This window comes from Bos indicus, chromosome 22, assembly GCF_029378745.1.
Source record: "Bos indicus isolate NIAB-ARS_2022 breed Sahiwal x Tharparkar chromosome 22, NIAB-ARS_B.indTharparkar_mat_pri_1.0, whole genome shotgun sequence".
Classification (NCBI taxonomy): Eukaryota; Metazoa; Chordata; class Mammalia; order Artiodactyla; family Bovidae; genus Bos; species Bos indicus.
In genome coordinates this window covers 46,705,558-46,725,467 of record NC_091781.1, presented here as the reverse complement: position 1 = coordinate 46,725,467, position 19,910 = coordinate 46,705,558, and the positions used below count along the sequence as shown (strand labels likewise).

At 48.4% G+C, this 19,910-nt stretch overlaps 1 protein-coding gene across 4 annotated transcripts in view; it reads left to right on the top strand.

Moving 5' to 3' along the window:
- The first annotated feature begins 815 nt into the window (after positions 1-815).
- The window catches only part of CACNA2D3 (calcium voltage-gated channel auxiliary subunit alpha2delta 3), an 898,858-nt gene continuing 879,763 nt past the window's right edge, over positions 816-19,910 (top strand). For 2 of the 4 annotated variants that reach the window (XM_070776473.1, XM_070776472.1), the window contains exons 1-2: positions 816-1,056; positions 1,730-1,811. In XM_070776473.1, the coding sequence (XP_070632574.1) occupies positions 935-1,056; positions 1,730-1,811 (204 nt within the window). In that variant the 5' untranslated portion in view covers positions 816-934. The remainder of the gene's footprint in view (positions 1,057-1,729; positions 1,812-19,910) is intronic. The other 2 variants (XM_070776475.1, XM_070776474.1) reach the window with 1 other exon arrangement.

Sequence of the window (19,910 nt, the reverse complement as noted above, 5' to 3'; positions counted from 1 at the left end):
CCCCGGGCCTCCGCGGGTCAGAGCCCGGCCCGGGCTCGGGCGCGCCAAGCCGGCCCAGCTGCGGCCCGAAACCCGGAGCCCCGCGCTCGTGAGCCCGCGCCGCGCCGGCAGCGCCGCCCTCCGCGCCTTCCCTGGTCGGCGCCGCGACCGGAGGAGCGGCTGCAGGCGGCCACGCAGCAGTGCCCGCGCCTGACCGCCGAGCCCCGCTGTCATCCCCCTGCCATCCCCATCGCACTCCACCCCGCGCGACCCAGTACTCCGCCGCGAGCCCCGGCCTCTTCTTCAGACTTTGGCCTCTTCCTCGCACCCCTTGCCCGCCGGAAAACTGCGCGGCGGGGCCGGGGGTCGCGCCACCTCTGCGCTCCTCAGCACCCTGTGACCCAGCCAGGGTCCTCCAGCCTGCCTCCCCCCGCACCCACCCGCATCTCCAGCCAGCTCGGGGCGCAGGGTCACTGGGTCCGGCCGGGGGTCAGCCCGAGAGTGGCGCCCGCGGCGGCGGACTGCGGAGTTGTGGAGAACTCGGCGGCCGCAGTGGGCCGGGCGGGGCAGGGCGCGCTCCGCCGCGGCCAAGGACACGCGAGTTTGCAAGTCCCCGCCCGCGCGGCGCCTCCCGCCCTCCCGCCGCGGCCCGCCGGACTCCCGGGGCCGCCGAGGCGGGGCCGGGCGGCCGCCGCTGCGAGAGGCGCGTCTCCCTGCCTCCTCCCCCGCCTGCCTCCCTCTCCACCTCTCCCCACTCCCTCCTCCTCTCCGCCCTCCGCCCCCCCCGCACCCCCCCGCCCCGCTCCTTTTTCTGCTCCCCAAGTGCGCCCGGCGCGCGAGAGGCAGGCGGGGCGGCGCGGAGCAGGCAGCCCAGCGCGCTCGCCCACCGCCCGCTCGGCGCAGCTCCCCACGGCCGCTTCTGTCGCTGCTGCCGGCGCGTCGGAGGGAGCCCAGCATGGCCGGACTGGGCTGGCAGCGCCGCGCGTCCCGGGGGCCCTGGGCGCTCCTGACCGCCGCGCTTCTCTACGCCGCGCTGGGGGACGTGGTGCGCTCGGAGCAGCAGATCCCTCTCTCCGTGTAAGTGCGGGGTCCTGCACCGCCCCGGGAGGGGATTCCGGCCGCCCGCGACCCGCTGTGCCCAAGTTTGGGCTCCTGCAGGTGCGGCCGGACAGGACCTGCCGCGGTCGTCGGCCTCGTCTCTCGCACCTGCCGGCCCGCACCCGCGTGGGGCGGCCAGGCTGGGGTGGGAGTCCCTCGCCCCCTCCCCGGGCTGGCGAGTGAGACCAGGAGAGGCTCACCGCCAGTGACAGCACGAACTTTGAAGCCTGTTTACCACATCCAACTTCCATGGGCCGTTTATTTACCGGGCTCTTTGCTATCTTGCCGTCTCACTTCTTTGCGGGGCGGGGGAGGGCGGGTGAATTTCTTCCGACTAATCTTTGCCAGGTGATGCCCCGTTTGGGTGGTCAAGTTCTCAGGCAATGATTGAAATAAAATTTAGTGATCTTTCCAGAGAGACTGGGGGCACTTTGCGCATTTTGAACTATGTGACCCCCCCTCGAGCCCCCTCCCGCGGTGCGCTTTGCAGTTTGGTGCTGGCAGTTTCTACCAAGGCGCTTTTTCTTTTTTTTTTTTTTCCTCCGATGTTATACCTCCCGGCTCCTTCAGCCACAGTCCCCGTGTGTGCGTGTGCGTGCGTGTTGACTGTGACACGGTGTTACATTTGTTCCTGTGCCCTTTCTCCCTCTAGGGTGAAGCTCTGGGCCTCTGCTTTTGGTGGAGAGATAAAATCTATTGCCGCGAAGTACTCCGGCTCCCAGCTTCTGCAAAAGGTAAGGTTTCTGTGGTGGCAGGAAGCGATGATTTTTTCCAGCACAGAAAATGGAGGCAGATTTAGTTTTCCAAACAAACGTGAACCCAGAGCAGCATCAGTTATCAGAGGTGTCTCTGATCCCCCGGTTTCTTGGCAATATATTGTGCCGGTGACTTCTCCCTACCAACCGGTTATTTTTAGATGACACTCGATTCGATACACAAAGAAAAGCAGGATACTCAGTGGCACTGTCCTGGCCGAGGCTCGGAAACTGAGTGTTTTTTGCATGGCTCTCCTCTCAGTGTCGGGATTGCTGTTTCAGTGTGAGAGCAGATGCTCCTCTGGTCAAAAAACGCTAACTTCGTGCAAGGGGCAGCGTCAGTGCCTATGTTATGATGCCTTTCACCTTGCCCACGCTGCAGGCTGGGGTTCAGTGTATCAGAGAAAGACGCTGCACTATTGTTTGTCATCCCTGCAGTTGTACAATCCCATTATTCCCCAATCATCTAGACCCAGGGCTAGCATGCATTACATCATTACAGATAAGGAGAATGAATGTGGTTATCTTTCCACTCAGCTGCACTGCTGGGTAATAACCTATGAGAGTAGTCCACAAACTTAAGACGTTGGTCCGCGTCCATATATTCTGGAGAGTAATGAGAATGGAGAATTGATTATTAGGCTTTTATCAGAAGCTGCATCAATTTTAATTCAAACAGGCAGCATTATGCTTAAAATTACACTGTGAGATATACAGTCCTTTGCACTCCCCTCCAAGGGAAAAAAAGGGGGCAAGGGGAAATAGGCTGGGGAGGAGAGATTAGAGGAGATAAAAAAGAATTTCAAGTTAACAAATCAATAGGGTTAATCCAAGAATTCTCTCAAAGATAGAAAATAAAATTGGCATTTAGGGGTAATTCTCTGAAAATGGGTACAAACAGCTTAAATTGTTAAGTTAACTTTTAAGCATTTAAAGCTGTGCTTTTTGGGCCAATGTAACATATGTATCATGCATGCTGCCTGGTAACCAAGTACGTATTTTATTTATGGCATTCTGCTGTAGAGAGTAGCGTTTTTGGGGACATTGTATGAAACAGTTTGTCACATGGAATCTAAATATTGTAATGAAACATCATCCCACAATGGAATGACAGAGGTTAGCCTGGCTTAAAAACTGCCAGTAGCCATATTCTCTGAAACCTTGGAAAGACTGTTTTCTCAACTGTTATCTGGGGACGGAGTTCGTTGAATTATAGGCAGTTGATAAAAGCTTGAGGTTATGATGTGCCTTTATGGACAATGATAATTCACATACCTGTGACCTGCCTCTCAGTTTATAGGAGTCGCTTCTTTTGCTTGTGTTCTTTTAATCTGGACCAGTCTGTACCCTGCTTTGGCATTTTGCCTGTGTGTCAGATGTTTTATGTGAAGAGTTCTGGCCTATTGCATTGCCTGTGTATTTAGCTTATGCTTTTAAAAAGAGGATATTTTGTATAACTTTAAAGAAATATTTTTCATCTGCCTGTTGTAGTTTAGTTATAGCAACTCTGAAAGTATCTCCTCAGAGCCTGTGAGCACTTTTTTTTTTATTGTGCTTACATATCTTATACTCATATTTTGTAGGAGCCCATGAAATATATTTTTTCCTTCTCTCTGAAGTTCACACACACACACACCACCCAAAATCCCTTCAGCCAAGCATATTATTGGCTACTCTCTGACAGCAAGTTGGAGAAAGCTAAAATCCTTCTCTTACCTTCTCATCAGCATCCTTTCTGATACTGCATTCACAAGCCTTACTTTGCTTTTGTCATGTTTACAGCTGGACAATTAGGTAATTATTTCCAGCTGTTTATGTCTTTGTTGTCATTTCTTACTGTTGCCTGGCATTCTGTAATCTGATACCAAGGGGAAGGTGAGGTGTTGCTGGGCATTAGGTGCTGAGGTGGGCATTTCTTCTGCTCTGGATTGCAATCACCGACCATGACGCCCTCCAATACTCATGGCTTTCTCTGGCTAGGCAAGGACTTCCATGGAGCAGGGTGTGGTAGACAACTTGGGGAGATATCTTTGGGCTGTCTTGGCCCGTTGCCCTTCAATATGATTGTATCTTTATAATCAACAAAGAAGACTGATTTAGAGAGCTCAGAGTATGAATGAGAAAAGATGCGAGGTGCTCAGAGTGTGGGGAGGTGTAGCATCATTTGGAAAAGCAAGCAGACAGTTGCCTTTCTCTTCTTTTTAAGTTTCTGGCCATTTGCATGAGACATTACTACTCTGAGTCAAAACTTTCTGTACCCTTCTGTCACATCATTGCATCTTTGACACTTAAGTTATTCTCGAAACGAATTTGGAAACTTGATTGAACAATACATTAACACTGCAGTAAGAGGACTCAAGGGTGTTGCATGATAGATTGTAATTATACTTTTAAGGCATAGACATTTAAACTTGATTTCAGTTAAGTAAGGTATATTGTATACCACTGAACAATTCTATGTACTCTATGTGATTTTTCTAATTGACATTTAATGTTATGAATTGATGCAAGGTGTTCATTTTAGAATGGAAGTTTATTAATTTTTGAACCAAGGCAAAAACTTTGCAAAATAGTTATTGTGAATGTAAGTTCAATAATAATAGGCCACCTATTTTAAGGGGTTTGGAGACTGGGAAAACTGCCATTTTCGTAATAGGGTAACAGGTTTTTTTTAGATAATATAATTCAAGATAGCAGTATTATCACTGATTTTATCAATGTAAATATAGGTATTTAATAATGTGCCTCATTGTCATGGATTTAGAAAGGAGAATATTTAATTAGTTGTCTCTTTGTTCATTACCATGGTGTTAGCTTACAATAATGTATCTGATATCCACTGCCAGACTTCCTATTTTTTCTCTTTTTGTTTTCTTTGCCTAGTGCAGGAATAGCAATCTATTAGTTCTTTATAAAGAGGATATTTTTGATTGTATTAAAAAAAGAATCTGCTTTTTAGCAAAGTAGACTGTTTCCAACGCAGAATGGAAGAACGTGGGACTTGAATGTTGGAGTTGGAGTCAATTTTGAGAGGTTTTTCTGGTTGTTAGAGGACCTTGGGCGCCTGAAAGCGAAGCTCTCATGCGGCTGTGTGCCTGTGTCCTGCCCTCTTTAGCTGGCAGATACTGCAGGGGTTTCCATTCACTTCAACTTTTAATTAACTTTCGTATTTGACATATTCATGCCAATATTCAGCTGCCTCTATCTTGCTTCATTTTCCCCAGAGAATGCGCTTTGTGTGGGTTCTCTTGGAGAGGCACAGTTTCATTACCTTTCTATTTTGGGATTCAGTGAGAAGCATTCTAGTAGGTCCAGTAACCTAGGCTGTTAAATGCATGGGCTCCACACCCCTAACATTCACAATAAAAGGTATTAAACTGATGTGATTCTCATTTCGTCCCTCTCTGGGAGAATTTGGTCGGAGCTGGATTTGTCGTTCTATGTAGTTCTGCATTCAGGGAATGTATGTTCATGGGAATGAAGGGTTCTAATTACATTTTCCAGAATCATGGTGATAAATACACAGCAGAAATACAGGTACTGTGTGTCTCTGCCGTTAATGCTAGAAAAGAATTGACATTTACCTTGGACGCCTCGTGCCGCATTTATCAAATGTGCTCTCCTTGGAATGCATAACCAGTTTTTTGCGTTACCAACTATTTATTGAGAGGGCGGCTTTAATACATGAATGTGATATCTCTTTCCACAGGACAGAGTCAGCAGAGTGAAAGGTTGGGTCTTTATGCCATTTTGATAATTATGACTTTTCATCAATGTGGAAATCGATGGTCTTTTAAATAATTAAATAGGAGTATTCACTTATCAGGAATTAGGTAGCAGCGCTGTACTGTCTATAGGAAGCCTGACACTATGGATTGCTTTTACTGGGAGGCGCTACTTGGCTGAACATTTTTGTTGAATAAACACAGTTATTTGTCATCCTGCGAGATTAATGCATTCAACCTATGCTGCCCACGTTTTAATTCATGGCACCACTTCAATTACTGGACTTCTCCCTGGCAGATTATTTTTCAAAGTCTTAAAATCTTGGAAATGACAGTTTTCAGTCTTTCAGGGCAGTTTATTGGTCTCATTAGCTTAATCACCAGGACATCAGCAGAGCAGGCTAAACCAGTTAGAATTCATTTCCCGCATCTTACCCACGTATATATCTTATTGCATTTATACACTCATGCTTGGTCACTTGCTGACCAGATAAAGTTCTTTTTGTATGACTTTGTTAAGTCTGAGCCTCTTTTGTTCTTTTCTTTTTTTTTCCTTCTTTTTCTCAAAGTTTCTTTTCTGCCAGAAATATTTCTGCTTTGCTTTTTCCCTTATTAGGAGCTGCTGCAGCCTGCATTGCTCAGATTTACAACTGCTAGTCAAAGTTAAGGGAGGTGAAAATGTAGGCATGGTTTTCTCATCGGAGGTAAACTTCAGGTTTTTAATCCAATGTAGTTATTACATTTGATCAATTTCTCTGGTGCTCTCAGGCTAGTTTTATCTTGTCTTATTTATTCTAACACCAATGTGCTTTTAGGCAAACACACGAGTACCAAGCCACCTCATAAAGTCTGTCTGGCAGGGGCAAGCACAGATAACGTTTCCAGTTTTGAAGAAGACATAGCCATGTATCCGGAAAAGGAAATGGCAACCTACTCCAGTAATCTTGCCTGGAGAATTCCATGAACAGAGGCGCCTGGCAGGCTACAGTCCATGGGGTTGCAAAGAGTCAGGCATGACTGAGCAACTATCACCCACTCACACTAGCCATGTATCAGGATGAACAGAAGTAAAAGAAATGTGAAACAGTACCTTGGGCACCTGTGACCTTGCCGGCTATCTCATCATCCTGCACTTTGGAGCACACATTTGTGGAAGTCAAGTGTGGGGATTCAGGTTTTTCTGTCATCGATCCGCCCTCGCCAGGTGTTTAGTGCTCCTGCACACCTGGAGCAGTGAATGACTTGCTGTGTCGGGCTTCCAGAAAGAGGTGTACATTCTCTCAAGGATCCTTTGTTTCTGGACTGTCATTATTCCGGATCTCTCATTACAGATACCAACTCATGGCTTTTTCTTTATCCAAGTATACAGCCTCTGTCAGAAGTGAGTGGTGCTTATTTCAGGGGTCCCCATCTTTTGCAGTCACAGTGCTTGTCAAAACAGCCTCCCAAACTGAGATCCACAGTGTCCTCCAGACAGAGACTTTTCACAGCTTGCATGTTCCCTGGGACACTCTGATTGGACTTAGAGATTTGCTATGGCCGAGACTGAGAAAAAATGAAATAGATATCGAAAATGCCAGCCTATGAATTAGCGTATGAGAGTCCCCCTCCCCCACTACTCTTTTAGTGTGATTTTTATACAAGAGACATAATGGCCTTTGCTTCATCTCCAGTGGCTGCAGTGAGGCTTTTGTGTATCATGGAGCGAGAGGGAAAGTTCCTCATGTCAGGATCCTGGCAATATCGATAGAATCTTCATCAGCCCTCTCTGGTCCATTAAGCAAAAGTGAGCTTCTCCTTCAAGAGAAGAACATGGAGAAGAAGGGGAGGATGCTTGATTTCCCTGAGTATTTAGTGGCCAGCACATTTAGCTGGTGGTCCCTGAAATGCGAAGCCAGCCTCAGAGACTTTTTCCTGACAGTCCGACCTGGACCTCAGCTCACCCTCTGCAGGTGAGGCATCTGCTCAGCTGATGTATTTTAAGGGATTTCTCTGTGTAGCCAGCGTGTCTACTTTTCAGGAGAAAGTCATTTTACAGGCATAACTTTGCAAAGGGTGCAGGGTGTATTTAACAAATGGTATAACACTTGTTGGGTGCTCATTCCAAGGCTGTTTAAATAAGGCATTACATATAAGGTTTATCATGGTTAGATGCTGCTGAGCTTCTCAGTTATCCCACTTCAAGATTATGGAAATAAACAACTCAGTAGCCACCTATTAATGGGCAGTTCAAGGCCATATTGGAAAGGAGAGCATTATCTCTTGACAAGAAATAGATGCCTCTTTCTTCACTTTGTGCCCTGCCGTGTATTTATCTTGGCATCCAGTATTGGAAAACAGTACCCTCCCAAGGTTAAGGGAGCTATTACCACGTAAACAATCCGGACAGGCAAGTTGGACATGGTTAATGTATGGCTGTGGGTTCGCAGACCAGACTTCTGGTTATTCATTTTGAGTGAAGCAACTGCCAGATGATATTTGGTGCTGGTACATGTCCTTACCACTTATTAAGTTTGTGCATGCATGTGCACGCATGCCAGTAGAAACGGAGGCTGCTCATCACAGAATGTGCCAGATGTTGCCTGCTGATGGGGAAAGTTGTCCTTGTCCTCTTGGGCTGCTAGCAAGTGCGGCTTGAGGGGGTGAACTGGGGTGTTAGGACAGAGCCAAATGATCCAGTCCGCCAGGCTCAGGTTTGTCTGGCATCTGAGACATTATAGGCAGCTGCAGTGGAGGACCTGCTGAGACCAGGACCAGCTACATCAGGGGTCCCTAATCTCCGGGATCTCGTGCCTGATGATCTGAGGTGAGCTGATGTAATAATACTAGAAATAAAATGCACGATAAATGTAATGCACTCGAATCATCCCCAAACCATCCACCCCATCCCCATTCCCATGGAAAAATGGTCTTTCATGAAAAGGGTCCCTGGTGCCAGATAGGTTGGGGACCACTGACATAATTTGTGGGACCCAGTGGGAAAGCAAAATGTAGTTCCATTTGTTAAAAAGTTATGAAGAATTTCAAGATGATGATAGCCGGGCATCACAGCAAGGAGGGGGCCCATTGGAACTCGGGTGAAGCTCCCTGCAGGACAGGTCGTGCTCATTTTGGCTTTTTCTTTTCCCTGCTGGGTAGCTCATCCTCTCATTCTATTTTGATGTTCTGGCCACAGTCAGCTGGGGAGGCGTCCTTTGCCCATCTTTTTTCATCATTGTAATAGGTGCAGAGCTTGGAGCATTTTCAGAGACATACATCTTGGAAGCTGCAGTGCTGTTAAAGCATAGAAAAAGGTCACTGGCTTAGGAGTCTAAAAGCTGTGATGTTTGTCTTCTTGTCTTTTCTGTAGGTATTTCCTGAGTGGCCTTGAGCAAACGGTCTAATCTGATAGTAAGAACAGGTAGCATTCCCTCAGGAGTTCCTACATTCCAGGTACCAGATAAACACCTGACGTGTCATCCCACTGGATTCTCTCAGCTACCTGATGACTCAGGCACTACCAGTCACCCCATTTTTCAGATTTGGAAGTTGAGGCTTGTGGAAACGAAGCAGCTGCCCCCAGGTGACCCAGCTGGGCTTCCGGAGTCTGCTTGCCTGGCCGCACTGCTGCTGTGTTCTCTTGTCTTTGTGTGACCTTTTCTCATCCCCCCTTCCTGTTTGAAAACAATGTGAGTAATACCTGCATTACCCTACTTTGTGGGTGTTTTGGAGGATTAAATGAGATAACATCTGGGAAATTACTTCGAAAACAATTAGAACCCAAGAAAACAGCTGAGAGGACAGGGTTTGGCATCAGATGGACTTGGCGTTGAGTCCCAGATCTGCCGTTTCCTAGCTGGGTCACCTTGCAGCATGACGCTTCTGAACCTGCTCCCTCCAATGTGAGAGGAGGCCAGGATCTTCTACTTTACAGGCTGTGATGAACATTAAATAAAATAAAAGGCGTAAAGCACTTAGCACGGTGCCTGGCACGTAGAAGCTTTCCGCGATTGAGCTGTGGAAGTCGTTATTGGTGGCGTGAGACAGAGACGAGCTCTTCAGATAACCGTCATTGAGCATCTGTGGGGCCAGCTCCATAGACGCAAATGAACAAGTGCCTGAAGGGGGCAGTGGGTGCCAGGTGCCGACAGGGAGGACGGTGGTCCCACCTGGCGCCTGACAGGAGGAGCCTGAGGAGCCAGGCACTGCAGAGCGGGAGGAGGAGACCACAGTGGACCCAGCCTCTGCCCAGACCCAGCCGAGAAAGCCGGCTCACTTTCTCCTAGAGTCGGGGTGATGCCCACATGAGACACTGGGGTTGAAGAACTACCTCAGGGGCTTCCTGGTACCCCCTTCCTGGCTTGCCCTGCTGTGCAGGTGGTGGATCAATTGAGGAAGGGCCATATAGTTTAGAAAATCACCCCCAAACCACTGGTACCCGGGACTGATGGAACCACAGAGTCTGACTGCACTGGAGGCTTCTTAAATTCTACCAAGATTCTAACTGGCTCAGGAGAACAGACTGTTCAGTGGGACCTGACAGGAAGGAAATGGACTTTTTTGGGGAGAGTTTAATGAGCCAAGCATTCTTTGTATTAAAGTAGATAATGCAAAGTGTCTGCTGGGGTCTTTAGTTGCACTGGGAGGTGGCCTGTTTTCTACCTGTCACCAGTGGCTTGCAGCTCAGGGAGATGGAGCGCTTGCCACGTGGTGGGGCTGGACTCAGATGGGAATGTTCTGACCCCCAAGCCTTTGACTTTTCTCTGCAGTGTGTGTCACCTATGTGGGCTGCTCCCGCCTCAGCACCTGCTTCAGTGGGGTCGTCAGGACCTCAGCAGGATGAGAAGGGCCGGATGGGTGGGATGCTGGAGGCCTCTCTGGTTTATTTCCCCTAGATGTGCTTCCTCGGGTGGGCTTTTAGGAGATTTTCTGTTGGCAGCAAAGACTGACTTTGTGGGCGATGGGCCCCCACGAGTTGGGGAAGGACTTCCCTCATTCCATGGGAGCTTGTGCCATGATGGGCCAAGAATGGTTCCTAAGGGAGACAGGACAGGTTGACTGGAGGGCCCCTGGCTGCCAGGGCAGAAGTGGGGCTGTTGAGTACCTTACCTGCTCAACCAGAGCTGCCAAGGAAAAGAATAACCTTGCGGAGCTCCTGAGCACGATTCAGTCTCGGCTAAGGCACAAGGCCTCAGCCATTCGGCAAAAAGTAGGGAGCATTTCCCATCACGTTTTCCTCCAAAAGTCAAACCTGCTCTTTATCTGTTTGCGCAGGTCCCTGAGTTTGTGTCCTGAGGGTCTGTTTCTCACACCTGATGGTTTGATTCCTTTTCCCAAGACTTTAGTGTTGTGTGTTAAAATGGAATCAGTGGTAAAATTTGCCCTTGGAAATACCACCAAGGTTGAGAACCGCCCCCCCCCTCAGCCCCCCAATGTTATAAACTTGACCTTGCATTTCCTTCTTTGAAATTCTGGGCTTCCAGGAAAGAATCTGTTGTTTAGTTGCTCAGTCGTGTCTGACTCTTTGTGACCTCGCGGACTGCAGCACTCCAGGCCTCCCTGTCCTTCACCATCTCCCAGAGTTTGTTCAGGCTCATGCCATCCGACCATCTCATCCTCTGTCGTCCCCTTCTATTCCTCCCTTCAATCTTTCCCAGCATCAGGGTCTTTTCCAATGAGCTGGCTCTTCACAACAGGTGGCAAAAGTATTGGAGCTTCAGCATCAGTCCTTCCAGTGATATTCAGGGTTGATTTCCTTTACGATTGACTGGTTTGATCTCTTTGCTGTCCAAGGAAATCTCAAGAGTCTTCTCCAACGCCACAGTTCAAAAGCAACGATTCTTCGGCACTCAGCTTTCTTTATGGTCCAGCTCTCACATCTATACATGACTACTGGAAAAACCATACTAGCTGGACTTTTGTTGGCAAAGTAATGCCTCTGCTTTTTAATACGGTGTCATAGCTTTTCTTGCAAGGAGCAAGTGTCTTTTAATTTCATGACTGCAGTCACTATCCACAGTGATTTTGGAGCCCAATAAAATAAAGTCTGTCAGTGTTTCCATTGTTTTCCCATCTATTTGCCATGAAGTGATGGGACTGGATACCATGATCTTAGTCTTTTTTAATGTTTTAAACCAGCTTTTTCACTCTCTTCTTTCACCTTCATCAGGAGGTTGTTTAGTGCCTCTTCACTTTCTGCCATAAGGGTGGTGTCATCGGCATATCTGAGGTTATTGATATATCTCCCGGAAATCTTGATTCCAGTTTGTGCTTCATCCAGGCTGGCATTTCATATGATGTACTCTGCATATAAGTTAAATAAGCAGGGTCTAGATTTCTATTGTGGTGAGCCATGCACAGCTGAAAGGAGATTTTTAAAAAACCTTTATTTATTTTTAAAATTTTGTTAATTTTAACTTTTGGCTGCACTGGATCTTTGTTGCTGCACCTGGCTTTCTCTGCTTGTGGCGCGTGAGCTTCTGACGGTGGTGGCATCTCGTTTCGGAGCACAAGCCCTAGGGCACACAGGCTCAGTAGTTGTGGCACACGGGCTCAGCTGCGACACGACGTGTAGGATCCTCCTGGACCAGGGGTTGAACCTGTGTCCCCTGGATTGGCAAGCAGACTCTTAACCACTGGACCACCAGGGAAGACCCTGAAGAGTTTTTTTTTTTCCAAAGCATGCGCTTTGTATTGAATTCCACTCTGTCAGTCACTAACTTTATCTCTCTGGGCCTTGGTTTGAATTCCACTCTGTCAGTCACTAACTTTATCTCTCTGGACCTTAACAATAAAAGCTCCTGTATCATAGGATTTGGGGGAGGGCCAGATGGTAGAACATAGATGACGTAGCTTTGAACAGTATGTGGCACCTAGGAAGCCTTAGTTCTCGGGGCCACGCTCACTTATGGTTTCTACTTCGTTATTAATGAAGAGCAAGAGAAACTTCTGGAATTTTAGTCACTTTGATCCCACAATGAGTTCATAGGATTAAGGCCATATATGTCTTGCACATTTAATCTGACAGGGGCACAAAGGCAAACATATGTATTCATTATGTTTCCATGGAGGTGGATTGGTTTTTTTTTTTTTTTGCTTTCTTTTCCTAATTCTTCCCATCCCATCCCTTGTACAGAACAGGTGGGCAGTTGTGGAAGTCACTTTTGTTCTTGTAATCCCTGTGTACTGTAATTTGCAAAGCAAAGTGAGAGAGACACGGGGCAGGCGTTTGGCTCTTTGTACCTGCGCCATCCGAAATACCGTTTCCATTGTGTTTTGTCAAGGCAGAGGCGGAGAAATAGTGTTAGAAGAACAATAGGTGTGGGGGGCAGTAAACCCATTGGAGGTAGGTAATCTTTGGCTACGAGTCGTAACATATGGCTTTACTCCTACCCGTTTCCATCATCAGTGAAATTTCCATTAACTCAATATACTGCAGCATGTCCAAACAGCTCAGTGAGCAGAGGTTTGTGCCCCACTTGACATCAATGAAGGGGCTTCCCAGGTGGCTGAGTGGTAAAGAAGCTGCCTGCCAATGAGGAGACGCAAGAGACTCAGGTCTAATCTCTGGGTCAGAAGGATCCCCTGGAGTAGGAAACGACAACCCACTCCAATATTCTTGCCTAAAGAATAGACAAGCATTGTCCCTAAAATTCCATGGGCAGAGGAGCCTGACTACAGTGCTTGGGGTCACAAAGAGTCGGACACGACTGAACACGCACGCATGCAGTCATGTCAGTGGTGATTGTTTGATTTCTGGGACCCTCAAGCTCAAGTTCGAATGTTATTTCTTTTTGATGTTGGCCTGGGCCTCTCTCAGAAAGCTGTGCTTTTGGGGGCACACGTTGAAGGAATCATCGTCAGGCAACCAGTAAAAGACGTGTGTGTGTCTGTGTGTGTGTGTTGGCATGTTTTGATATACACAGGCTGTCTTCCCTTTGTTAAAGACTAGTAACTACTTTCAAATTCCAGGGTCTGTAGCCAGGTTCCAGTATTTCAGAACATCAGGAATCATCTGGTCACCCCACAGTAAGATGTAATTCTCTCAGTAAAGGGCTCACAGCTCACTAATCTATTGAAAAAAACCAGCAAGACACATTTCCTGGAACAGGAATTTCAGAATTATGGAAACATAGTTGGAATTCCTATTTAAACAACAAGATTTTCAGTTACTTTTGCATGAAACAAATGCTTTATGAGTGATATGAAAAATATATAAACTGAGAAAGAAATTAGAGGATTATGGATTTTTTACATTTTATTTTAAAGTGAGGCAGTTGGTCTAGGGAAGGCAGAACGGTGTACAGGTAGAAGTCTGGATCTGAGACCCACCTCCTCAGGGTAGAGTCCAGTGCTACTGCTGACTAGTCTCAGACCCCTGACAAGTCAGTTGCTGAACCTCAGTGTTCTTATCTGTTAAATGGGCACAATGGTACTAACTTCTAGGGTGGTGATGACAGATGCAAGTGAGAAGATGCGCACAGGATGGTTGACGATAAGTGGCTCAGAGGAAATATTTACAAAAGGTGGGCGCCTGCTGCTGTTGTTATTATTTTTATTCAGGAGCTGCTTCCACGTATCAGGGCAGGTTGGCTGCTGAAAACAGTAGTTTGTGCACGGAGGGGGAAACTATATCAGGCCACTTGGCAGTCCTTCTGCCAGAGCTGCCCACCACTGAGCCCCACAAGGTCTTCTGAGGCAGTAATCATAATAATGCTGCAGGTAGTTTGCATGTGGTTCCATGTGCTTTATTTGTATGGTTTCATTTAATTTCTCACAACCACTCCTGTGTTTGGTTCTGTCATCATCTCTGGGTTAGAGATGCAGAAACCAAAACAGAGAATATTCCTTGGTCCAAGAATGCCCAGCTCCAGGTGACCAAGACAGGCATGGAACTGTGTCTTCTGAGTCCTGTTCAGCTGTCTGGCTTGGGGTGGGGTCTGAGGAGGGACATCTGGGTACTCCCAGGACGAAATGTTCCCCATGCTTTGGACTTGGCCTTCTAGTGACTCATCAAGGTGGTTGGTGGCAATTTCTTCTATGCTCTTAATCCTTTCCCCAACAGAATTCTTAGTCTTTTTGGTGAACTGTCATCTGCTTTCATAATACAGAATGAAAAAGGAGCTGGAAAGAGGGGTGAGCCCAGTCCACCCTCTAGGTTTCTATACTTTTCCATTTTTTTTGTACTAAAACAATATTGCTTGTCTTTTGATTTCTTTTGAGGGTCAGCCAGCCCTCCCCTCTTGAGGGCTGACTCTTAAGAAGCCGTTTTGAGAATCTCATTGAATTTGGCTAAATTTTCCTTTGTGTATATCCCATGCTGTGGAAGAGCCAGGTTGGGCTCTGTCTGGGACTTGGGTATTAATACGTGATGGATCTGACTTTGAGATCCAGCCTGGCTCTAGTGAGTTTCACTTCTGGGCCTCCGGTTCCTTATTTGTAAAATGGGATCATGGTGAGCATTGTCAATATGTGGTAACAGTCTAAGCACAGAACTCGACATCTGGAAGGTGCCCAGTAAATGTTAGCTTCCCGTTTTTTGTCATCCCCACTCTTTTTCTGTCTTTCCTGGATATTTGTTGGAGCTTCTTTTTCTTTTTCTCTCCTGAAAAGAGAATCATGCATGTTTTTCTGCATGATTGACAGCTAACTTGAAGGCTCCAGCCCTTGGGCCCATAGGGCAGTTGTATTTTGCATGGAAAGAGTCTGGCGGATCTGTCCGAGCCCAGGCAGTTCTGGGGAAGTGAGATATCCTGAGGACCCTCATCTCTTTCAGTGGGGGTGGGGATGTGAAGAAGGAGGCAGGTAAGCTGGACCTGAAATCTCCCAGGGCAGGCTCCTTCTCTCTGATGGGAGAGGGTCTTCCTTTGGCACTTAGTGCAGAGCTGCCTTTGGGGTGGGCTTCAGGGGCTGTTTGTGGAATGCATGAATGTGCAGATAAACAAAGGAGACTTTTCCTGGTGCTCACTCGCCAGTGATGGGAACAGTGCTCTTGAGCACAGATTAAAACAAGGTCCTTCACATTCCTTTCTGTATTACCCTCCAACACTGGGTTTTCTGAGCCCCTATCATCAGGTGCAGATGCTGCAAAAAGTCAGGGCTGCCTCCCAGCTCCAGCTCTCCAACCCTGAAGCCCTGGGGATGGGTCCCTTGCCCACAGCCTGCTTGGTGCCAGCAGGAACTGCCAGACCTTCCAGCCAGCTGGTCCTCACTTCCAGCCCACGACCCTCTCTCTTCTCCTTGGGGAGCATCCCAGCCCATCTCCATCAGCCCTCTGAAAACATGGCCGAGTCTCCCCACTCTGAAGCCTCCCAGCCCAGCAGAGGGGTCCCGGCTGCGCCTCCGCAGCGCCAAGCTGAGCAGCTGCGGCAGGAGCGCCGCAGTGCCGGAGGAGCACCAAGCGAGACTGATGGGGCCGCCGCAGCCGCCGCCATCAACCTGGGGGCGGCAACTCGGCAAAGGCAATTAGGAAGCTGCTGCAGCTAATTCCACGAAGTGCTCCAACGCCACGTTCCTGGTGACAGTAGGGAGAAGTGTGAATTTTAATTTTCCTCCCTGAATTTCACCTTCGCGTGGGGTCATTACCTGGCCTGCTTCGGGGCCCTGCTGGCCTCAAGATGCTGCACGGTGCTTGCTGAGCATGTCACCTCCCTGCGCACTTTCCTTTTGTTTTACGAGTGTTTGGGTATTTTGTTTGGTTATTTTGTACATCCTGGGGACAGTGTTTCTGAGTCTGCGCATTGCAGGCGTTCGGGAGCTGCGTCTTCATACGCTGCAGCATCCACGGTGCAGCGCTCCCCGCTCCTGGGTGGCCTCTCTGCATAGGCTCCTTCCAGCACCTCCACCAGGATGAGACCTTGTGAGAAGCCAGAAAGCAAGCTTAGGTGATTTGCATTGGTATCGTGCCAGCTCAGTTGTCCCTTCTCTTCCTCCTGCCTGGCCCCTGGACATGCTGAGAATCTGCACCCAGCACAGCCCCTCTGAGCTGAGCTGGAGCATCTGGCTGGGAGGAGAGAACTAAATGATATGGATTTAATGGGGGGATGTTTAGCTCCAGCCCCGCCTCCTCCCAGTATCAGGCCCAACAGTATGGCATTTTGAGGTTCCTGAAGAGTCTTGAGTCTGGCTCCTCCCTGGCATGTTAGTCTATGGAGTCTGTTGAAGCTTGCTGGGTGATTTTTGCTCTGTGGAGCCGTCCGTGTCATATCATACCGGGAATTTGCTATGTGGTCCGTGGTGGCTCAGTGATAAAGAATCCGCCTGCAAAGCAGGAGACACAGATTTGATCCTTGGGCTGGGAAGATCCATTGGAGAAGGAAATGGCAACCCACTTCAGTATTTTTGCCTGGGAAATCCCATGGACGGGGGAGACTGGTGGGCTACAGTTCATGAGATCAGAAAGAGCTGGACATGACTGAGCAACTGAACAACAACGACACCAACACCCCACAGTCATCAGAATTCGGTGCCCATTTCCTACCTTCCTACTGAGCCTGAAGCCTCACCCAGAAGCGGGTGGGATCTCCTAGTTAGGGCAGGTTGTGGGAGCCAGCCCAGCCCTTCCAACCTGGGGGTATGTGCTTGGAACCTGGTGGCATGCCCCAGGGGTCACAGTGCGTCAGGAGTAGGCCACGTGTGACAGCTGACATTTCTCCTCTCAGCCCTCTTGCTTGTGTGTTGATCAGGGCATTGAGGCATAGAGGCCAGGAAGGCGTCATGACCCTGTGCTGGCTTCTCCCAGGACTGGGGGAGGCAGCCTCTAGCCCCATGCCCTCCCCTCCCTGCCCCAGCTTTTCAAAGCTCCCCTGCCGCCCTCCACAGGAAGTCTTTTCTACTCTCCAGGCAGAGGGGCCTTTGTAACAGTTCTTTGAATTACATCACATTTAAGCCTGACTTTCACCTAGAGAAACTGTTCCCCCAAGGTCTCTCTTTTTTAACAGCCAAAATATTTTGTCCCAGCACATCAGCGGGGAATGGCCCCCTTAGGAACGGGATCTACACTGGTGAAGTGAGTAGGAAACTGAATGGTTAATCAAGTGTTTGTGTTTGTGCACTCAATTGCTCAATTGTGTCTGACTCTCTGCGACCCCATGGACTTAGCCCGCCATGGACTGTAGCCTGCTAGGCTTTTCTGTCCATAGCATTTTTCTGGCAAGGATACTGGAGTGGATTGCCGTTTCCTTCTCCAAGGGATCTTCCGACCCAGGGATCAAACCTTCGTCTTCTGCATTGGCAGGCAGATTCTTTACCACTGAGCCACCCGGGAAGCCCGGCAGTGTTTATATATTACTAATAAATCCATCTGAAAGCCTGAGGTCTCAACCTTCCCCTTTTCCACAAGAGAGGTTCACAGGACCAAATGCTTCTTTTGGGGGAGAGTCTCATGGTTTGGGAAAATCATTAGCTGTGTTAACAGACTTATAAGAACCCATTGGCTTTTGACCAAATGTTGGGAATGTTTTCTTGCTTCTTCCTTCCCTCATCCCTTCCTTCCTGCTTCGACAAGCATTCGTGGACTACTCGGTGAGGTATGTAGGGCTGTGCAGGGTGCCAAAGTCGCTTTTGCTGCTGTGGCCACCTTTGGCATCCTTACCCCAGAGCTCAGCGGCAGCACACTGCACACAGTCCCACACGCATCAGGCTGGGCCACGCCTCTGCGCCTCGGCCCAGGCCGTTCGAACCGTCTACACGGCTGACCCTGTTGTCCTTGTCTGGTTGCTGAGCCCTGACTCTGGAGGATGTCAGACTTCGGTGTGCAGAGATATCACCCGGGGAGCTGCTTAAAATGTATGATTCCGAGGGAGCCATCACAAAAGATTTGGACTCAGTAAGCTTGGTCCGGGGCCCAGGAATCTGCATTAACAAGTGTCTTAGTTAATTCTGATGGGGTACAGCGACCGTGCTTTGAGAAATGCTATTGTATGCCACCGCGGGAATGCTCTGGCTTTCCCTAGAGATCCAGTTATTCCCTCTCTTTCCTGCTGGGAGGAAATGCACATATCTTTCCGCCACGTTTTGCTTCCGTGTCTGTGTGTCCACATGGAGTCTGTTCCATCCTGGGCCTGGGCCGGTGGTCCTCAGCCTCTGAACCCAGCCTAAAGCTGGCACGGGGCACAGCCCTCCTTGGCGTGCATGGCGTGACTGGAGATTTTCTCTGCAATAGATATGGGGGCTTTGTCAGGCATTTTACCTTTTAAGTCAGAAGGTACCCAGGAGCATGTCTGATTGTTGAAGCAGCTTATTTATAAATCACTGAGCGGAGTTGAAGCAGCCATTCTCCAATTTGTAAGATGGGGAGAAATTTGTTGACCTGTCAATGATGGTTTTTCTTCTTACCAAATAGGTTCCTGGGACCTGTGATTACCAACCCTTTAACAGAAAATTGTTTGGTGAACATCACTATGAAAGATGCCATCTGCTTCCCATAAAGGCTACTCCTAATCGCCCTGGTACAAGAATTGCTCCCCTGGGGGCTCCTTCGGCACACAACTGCATTTTTTCTAAGTCAGTGGCTTTCAAACTTTTTTGGCCATGGTCCACAGTGAGAAAAACATGGTTCAATGAACCCATTCTGCACAACTTCGCATGGGAAACACCAGTTTTATGAATCCACTAAGCTTTATTTCTGGCAGTGCAGTGTGGTCTGTTTGATTTGACTGCACTCTGCCCTCCTGTATTTTATTCTATTCCCTTCTATTCTATTCTACTCTAATCTAGACTACCCTAACCTATTCTATTCTATTCATTTTGGAGGGCTGGCTGTGAGCAATAAATTGATTTCATAACCTAATAAATGTGTTAAGGGAAAAAAAGTGGTAACCAGGGTAAATGATTGGCTGAATTAATTTTGTTCTGGAATGTGTAGCATTAATCTTTGAGACTAAAGTTGTGTTTTCCACAATAACAATGATAGATGGTGACAGCTAATGTCCATCAGCCTCGTTTGATGCCAAGGTCTCTGTGTAAATTTCATTTCACCTTCTCAAGAACCCCATGTGATGGGTGCTCTGAGAGCCCCATTTTCTTGATGAGGACCTTTAGATTCTGAGGTCACAAAGCTAGTATAAGTGGTGGCATTGGTTCTTGATCTCAGGGCCATCTGACTGTGACCCCTGCCTCTTAATTACCCATGTTTGCATTTGCCTCTTCCTATTGCCAGCGGCCACCTTACTTGGTCCCAAGTGTTGCCGTTGGCCGGAGAAGGCGATGGCACCCACTCCAGTACTCTTGCCTGGAAAATCCCATGGACAGACGAGCCTGGTAGGCTGCGGTCCATGGGGTCGTGAAGAGTCGGACACGAGTGAAGGACTTCACTTTCTTTCACTTCCATGCATTGGAGAAGGAAATGGCAACCCGCTCCAGTGTTCTTGCCTGG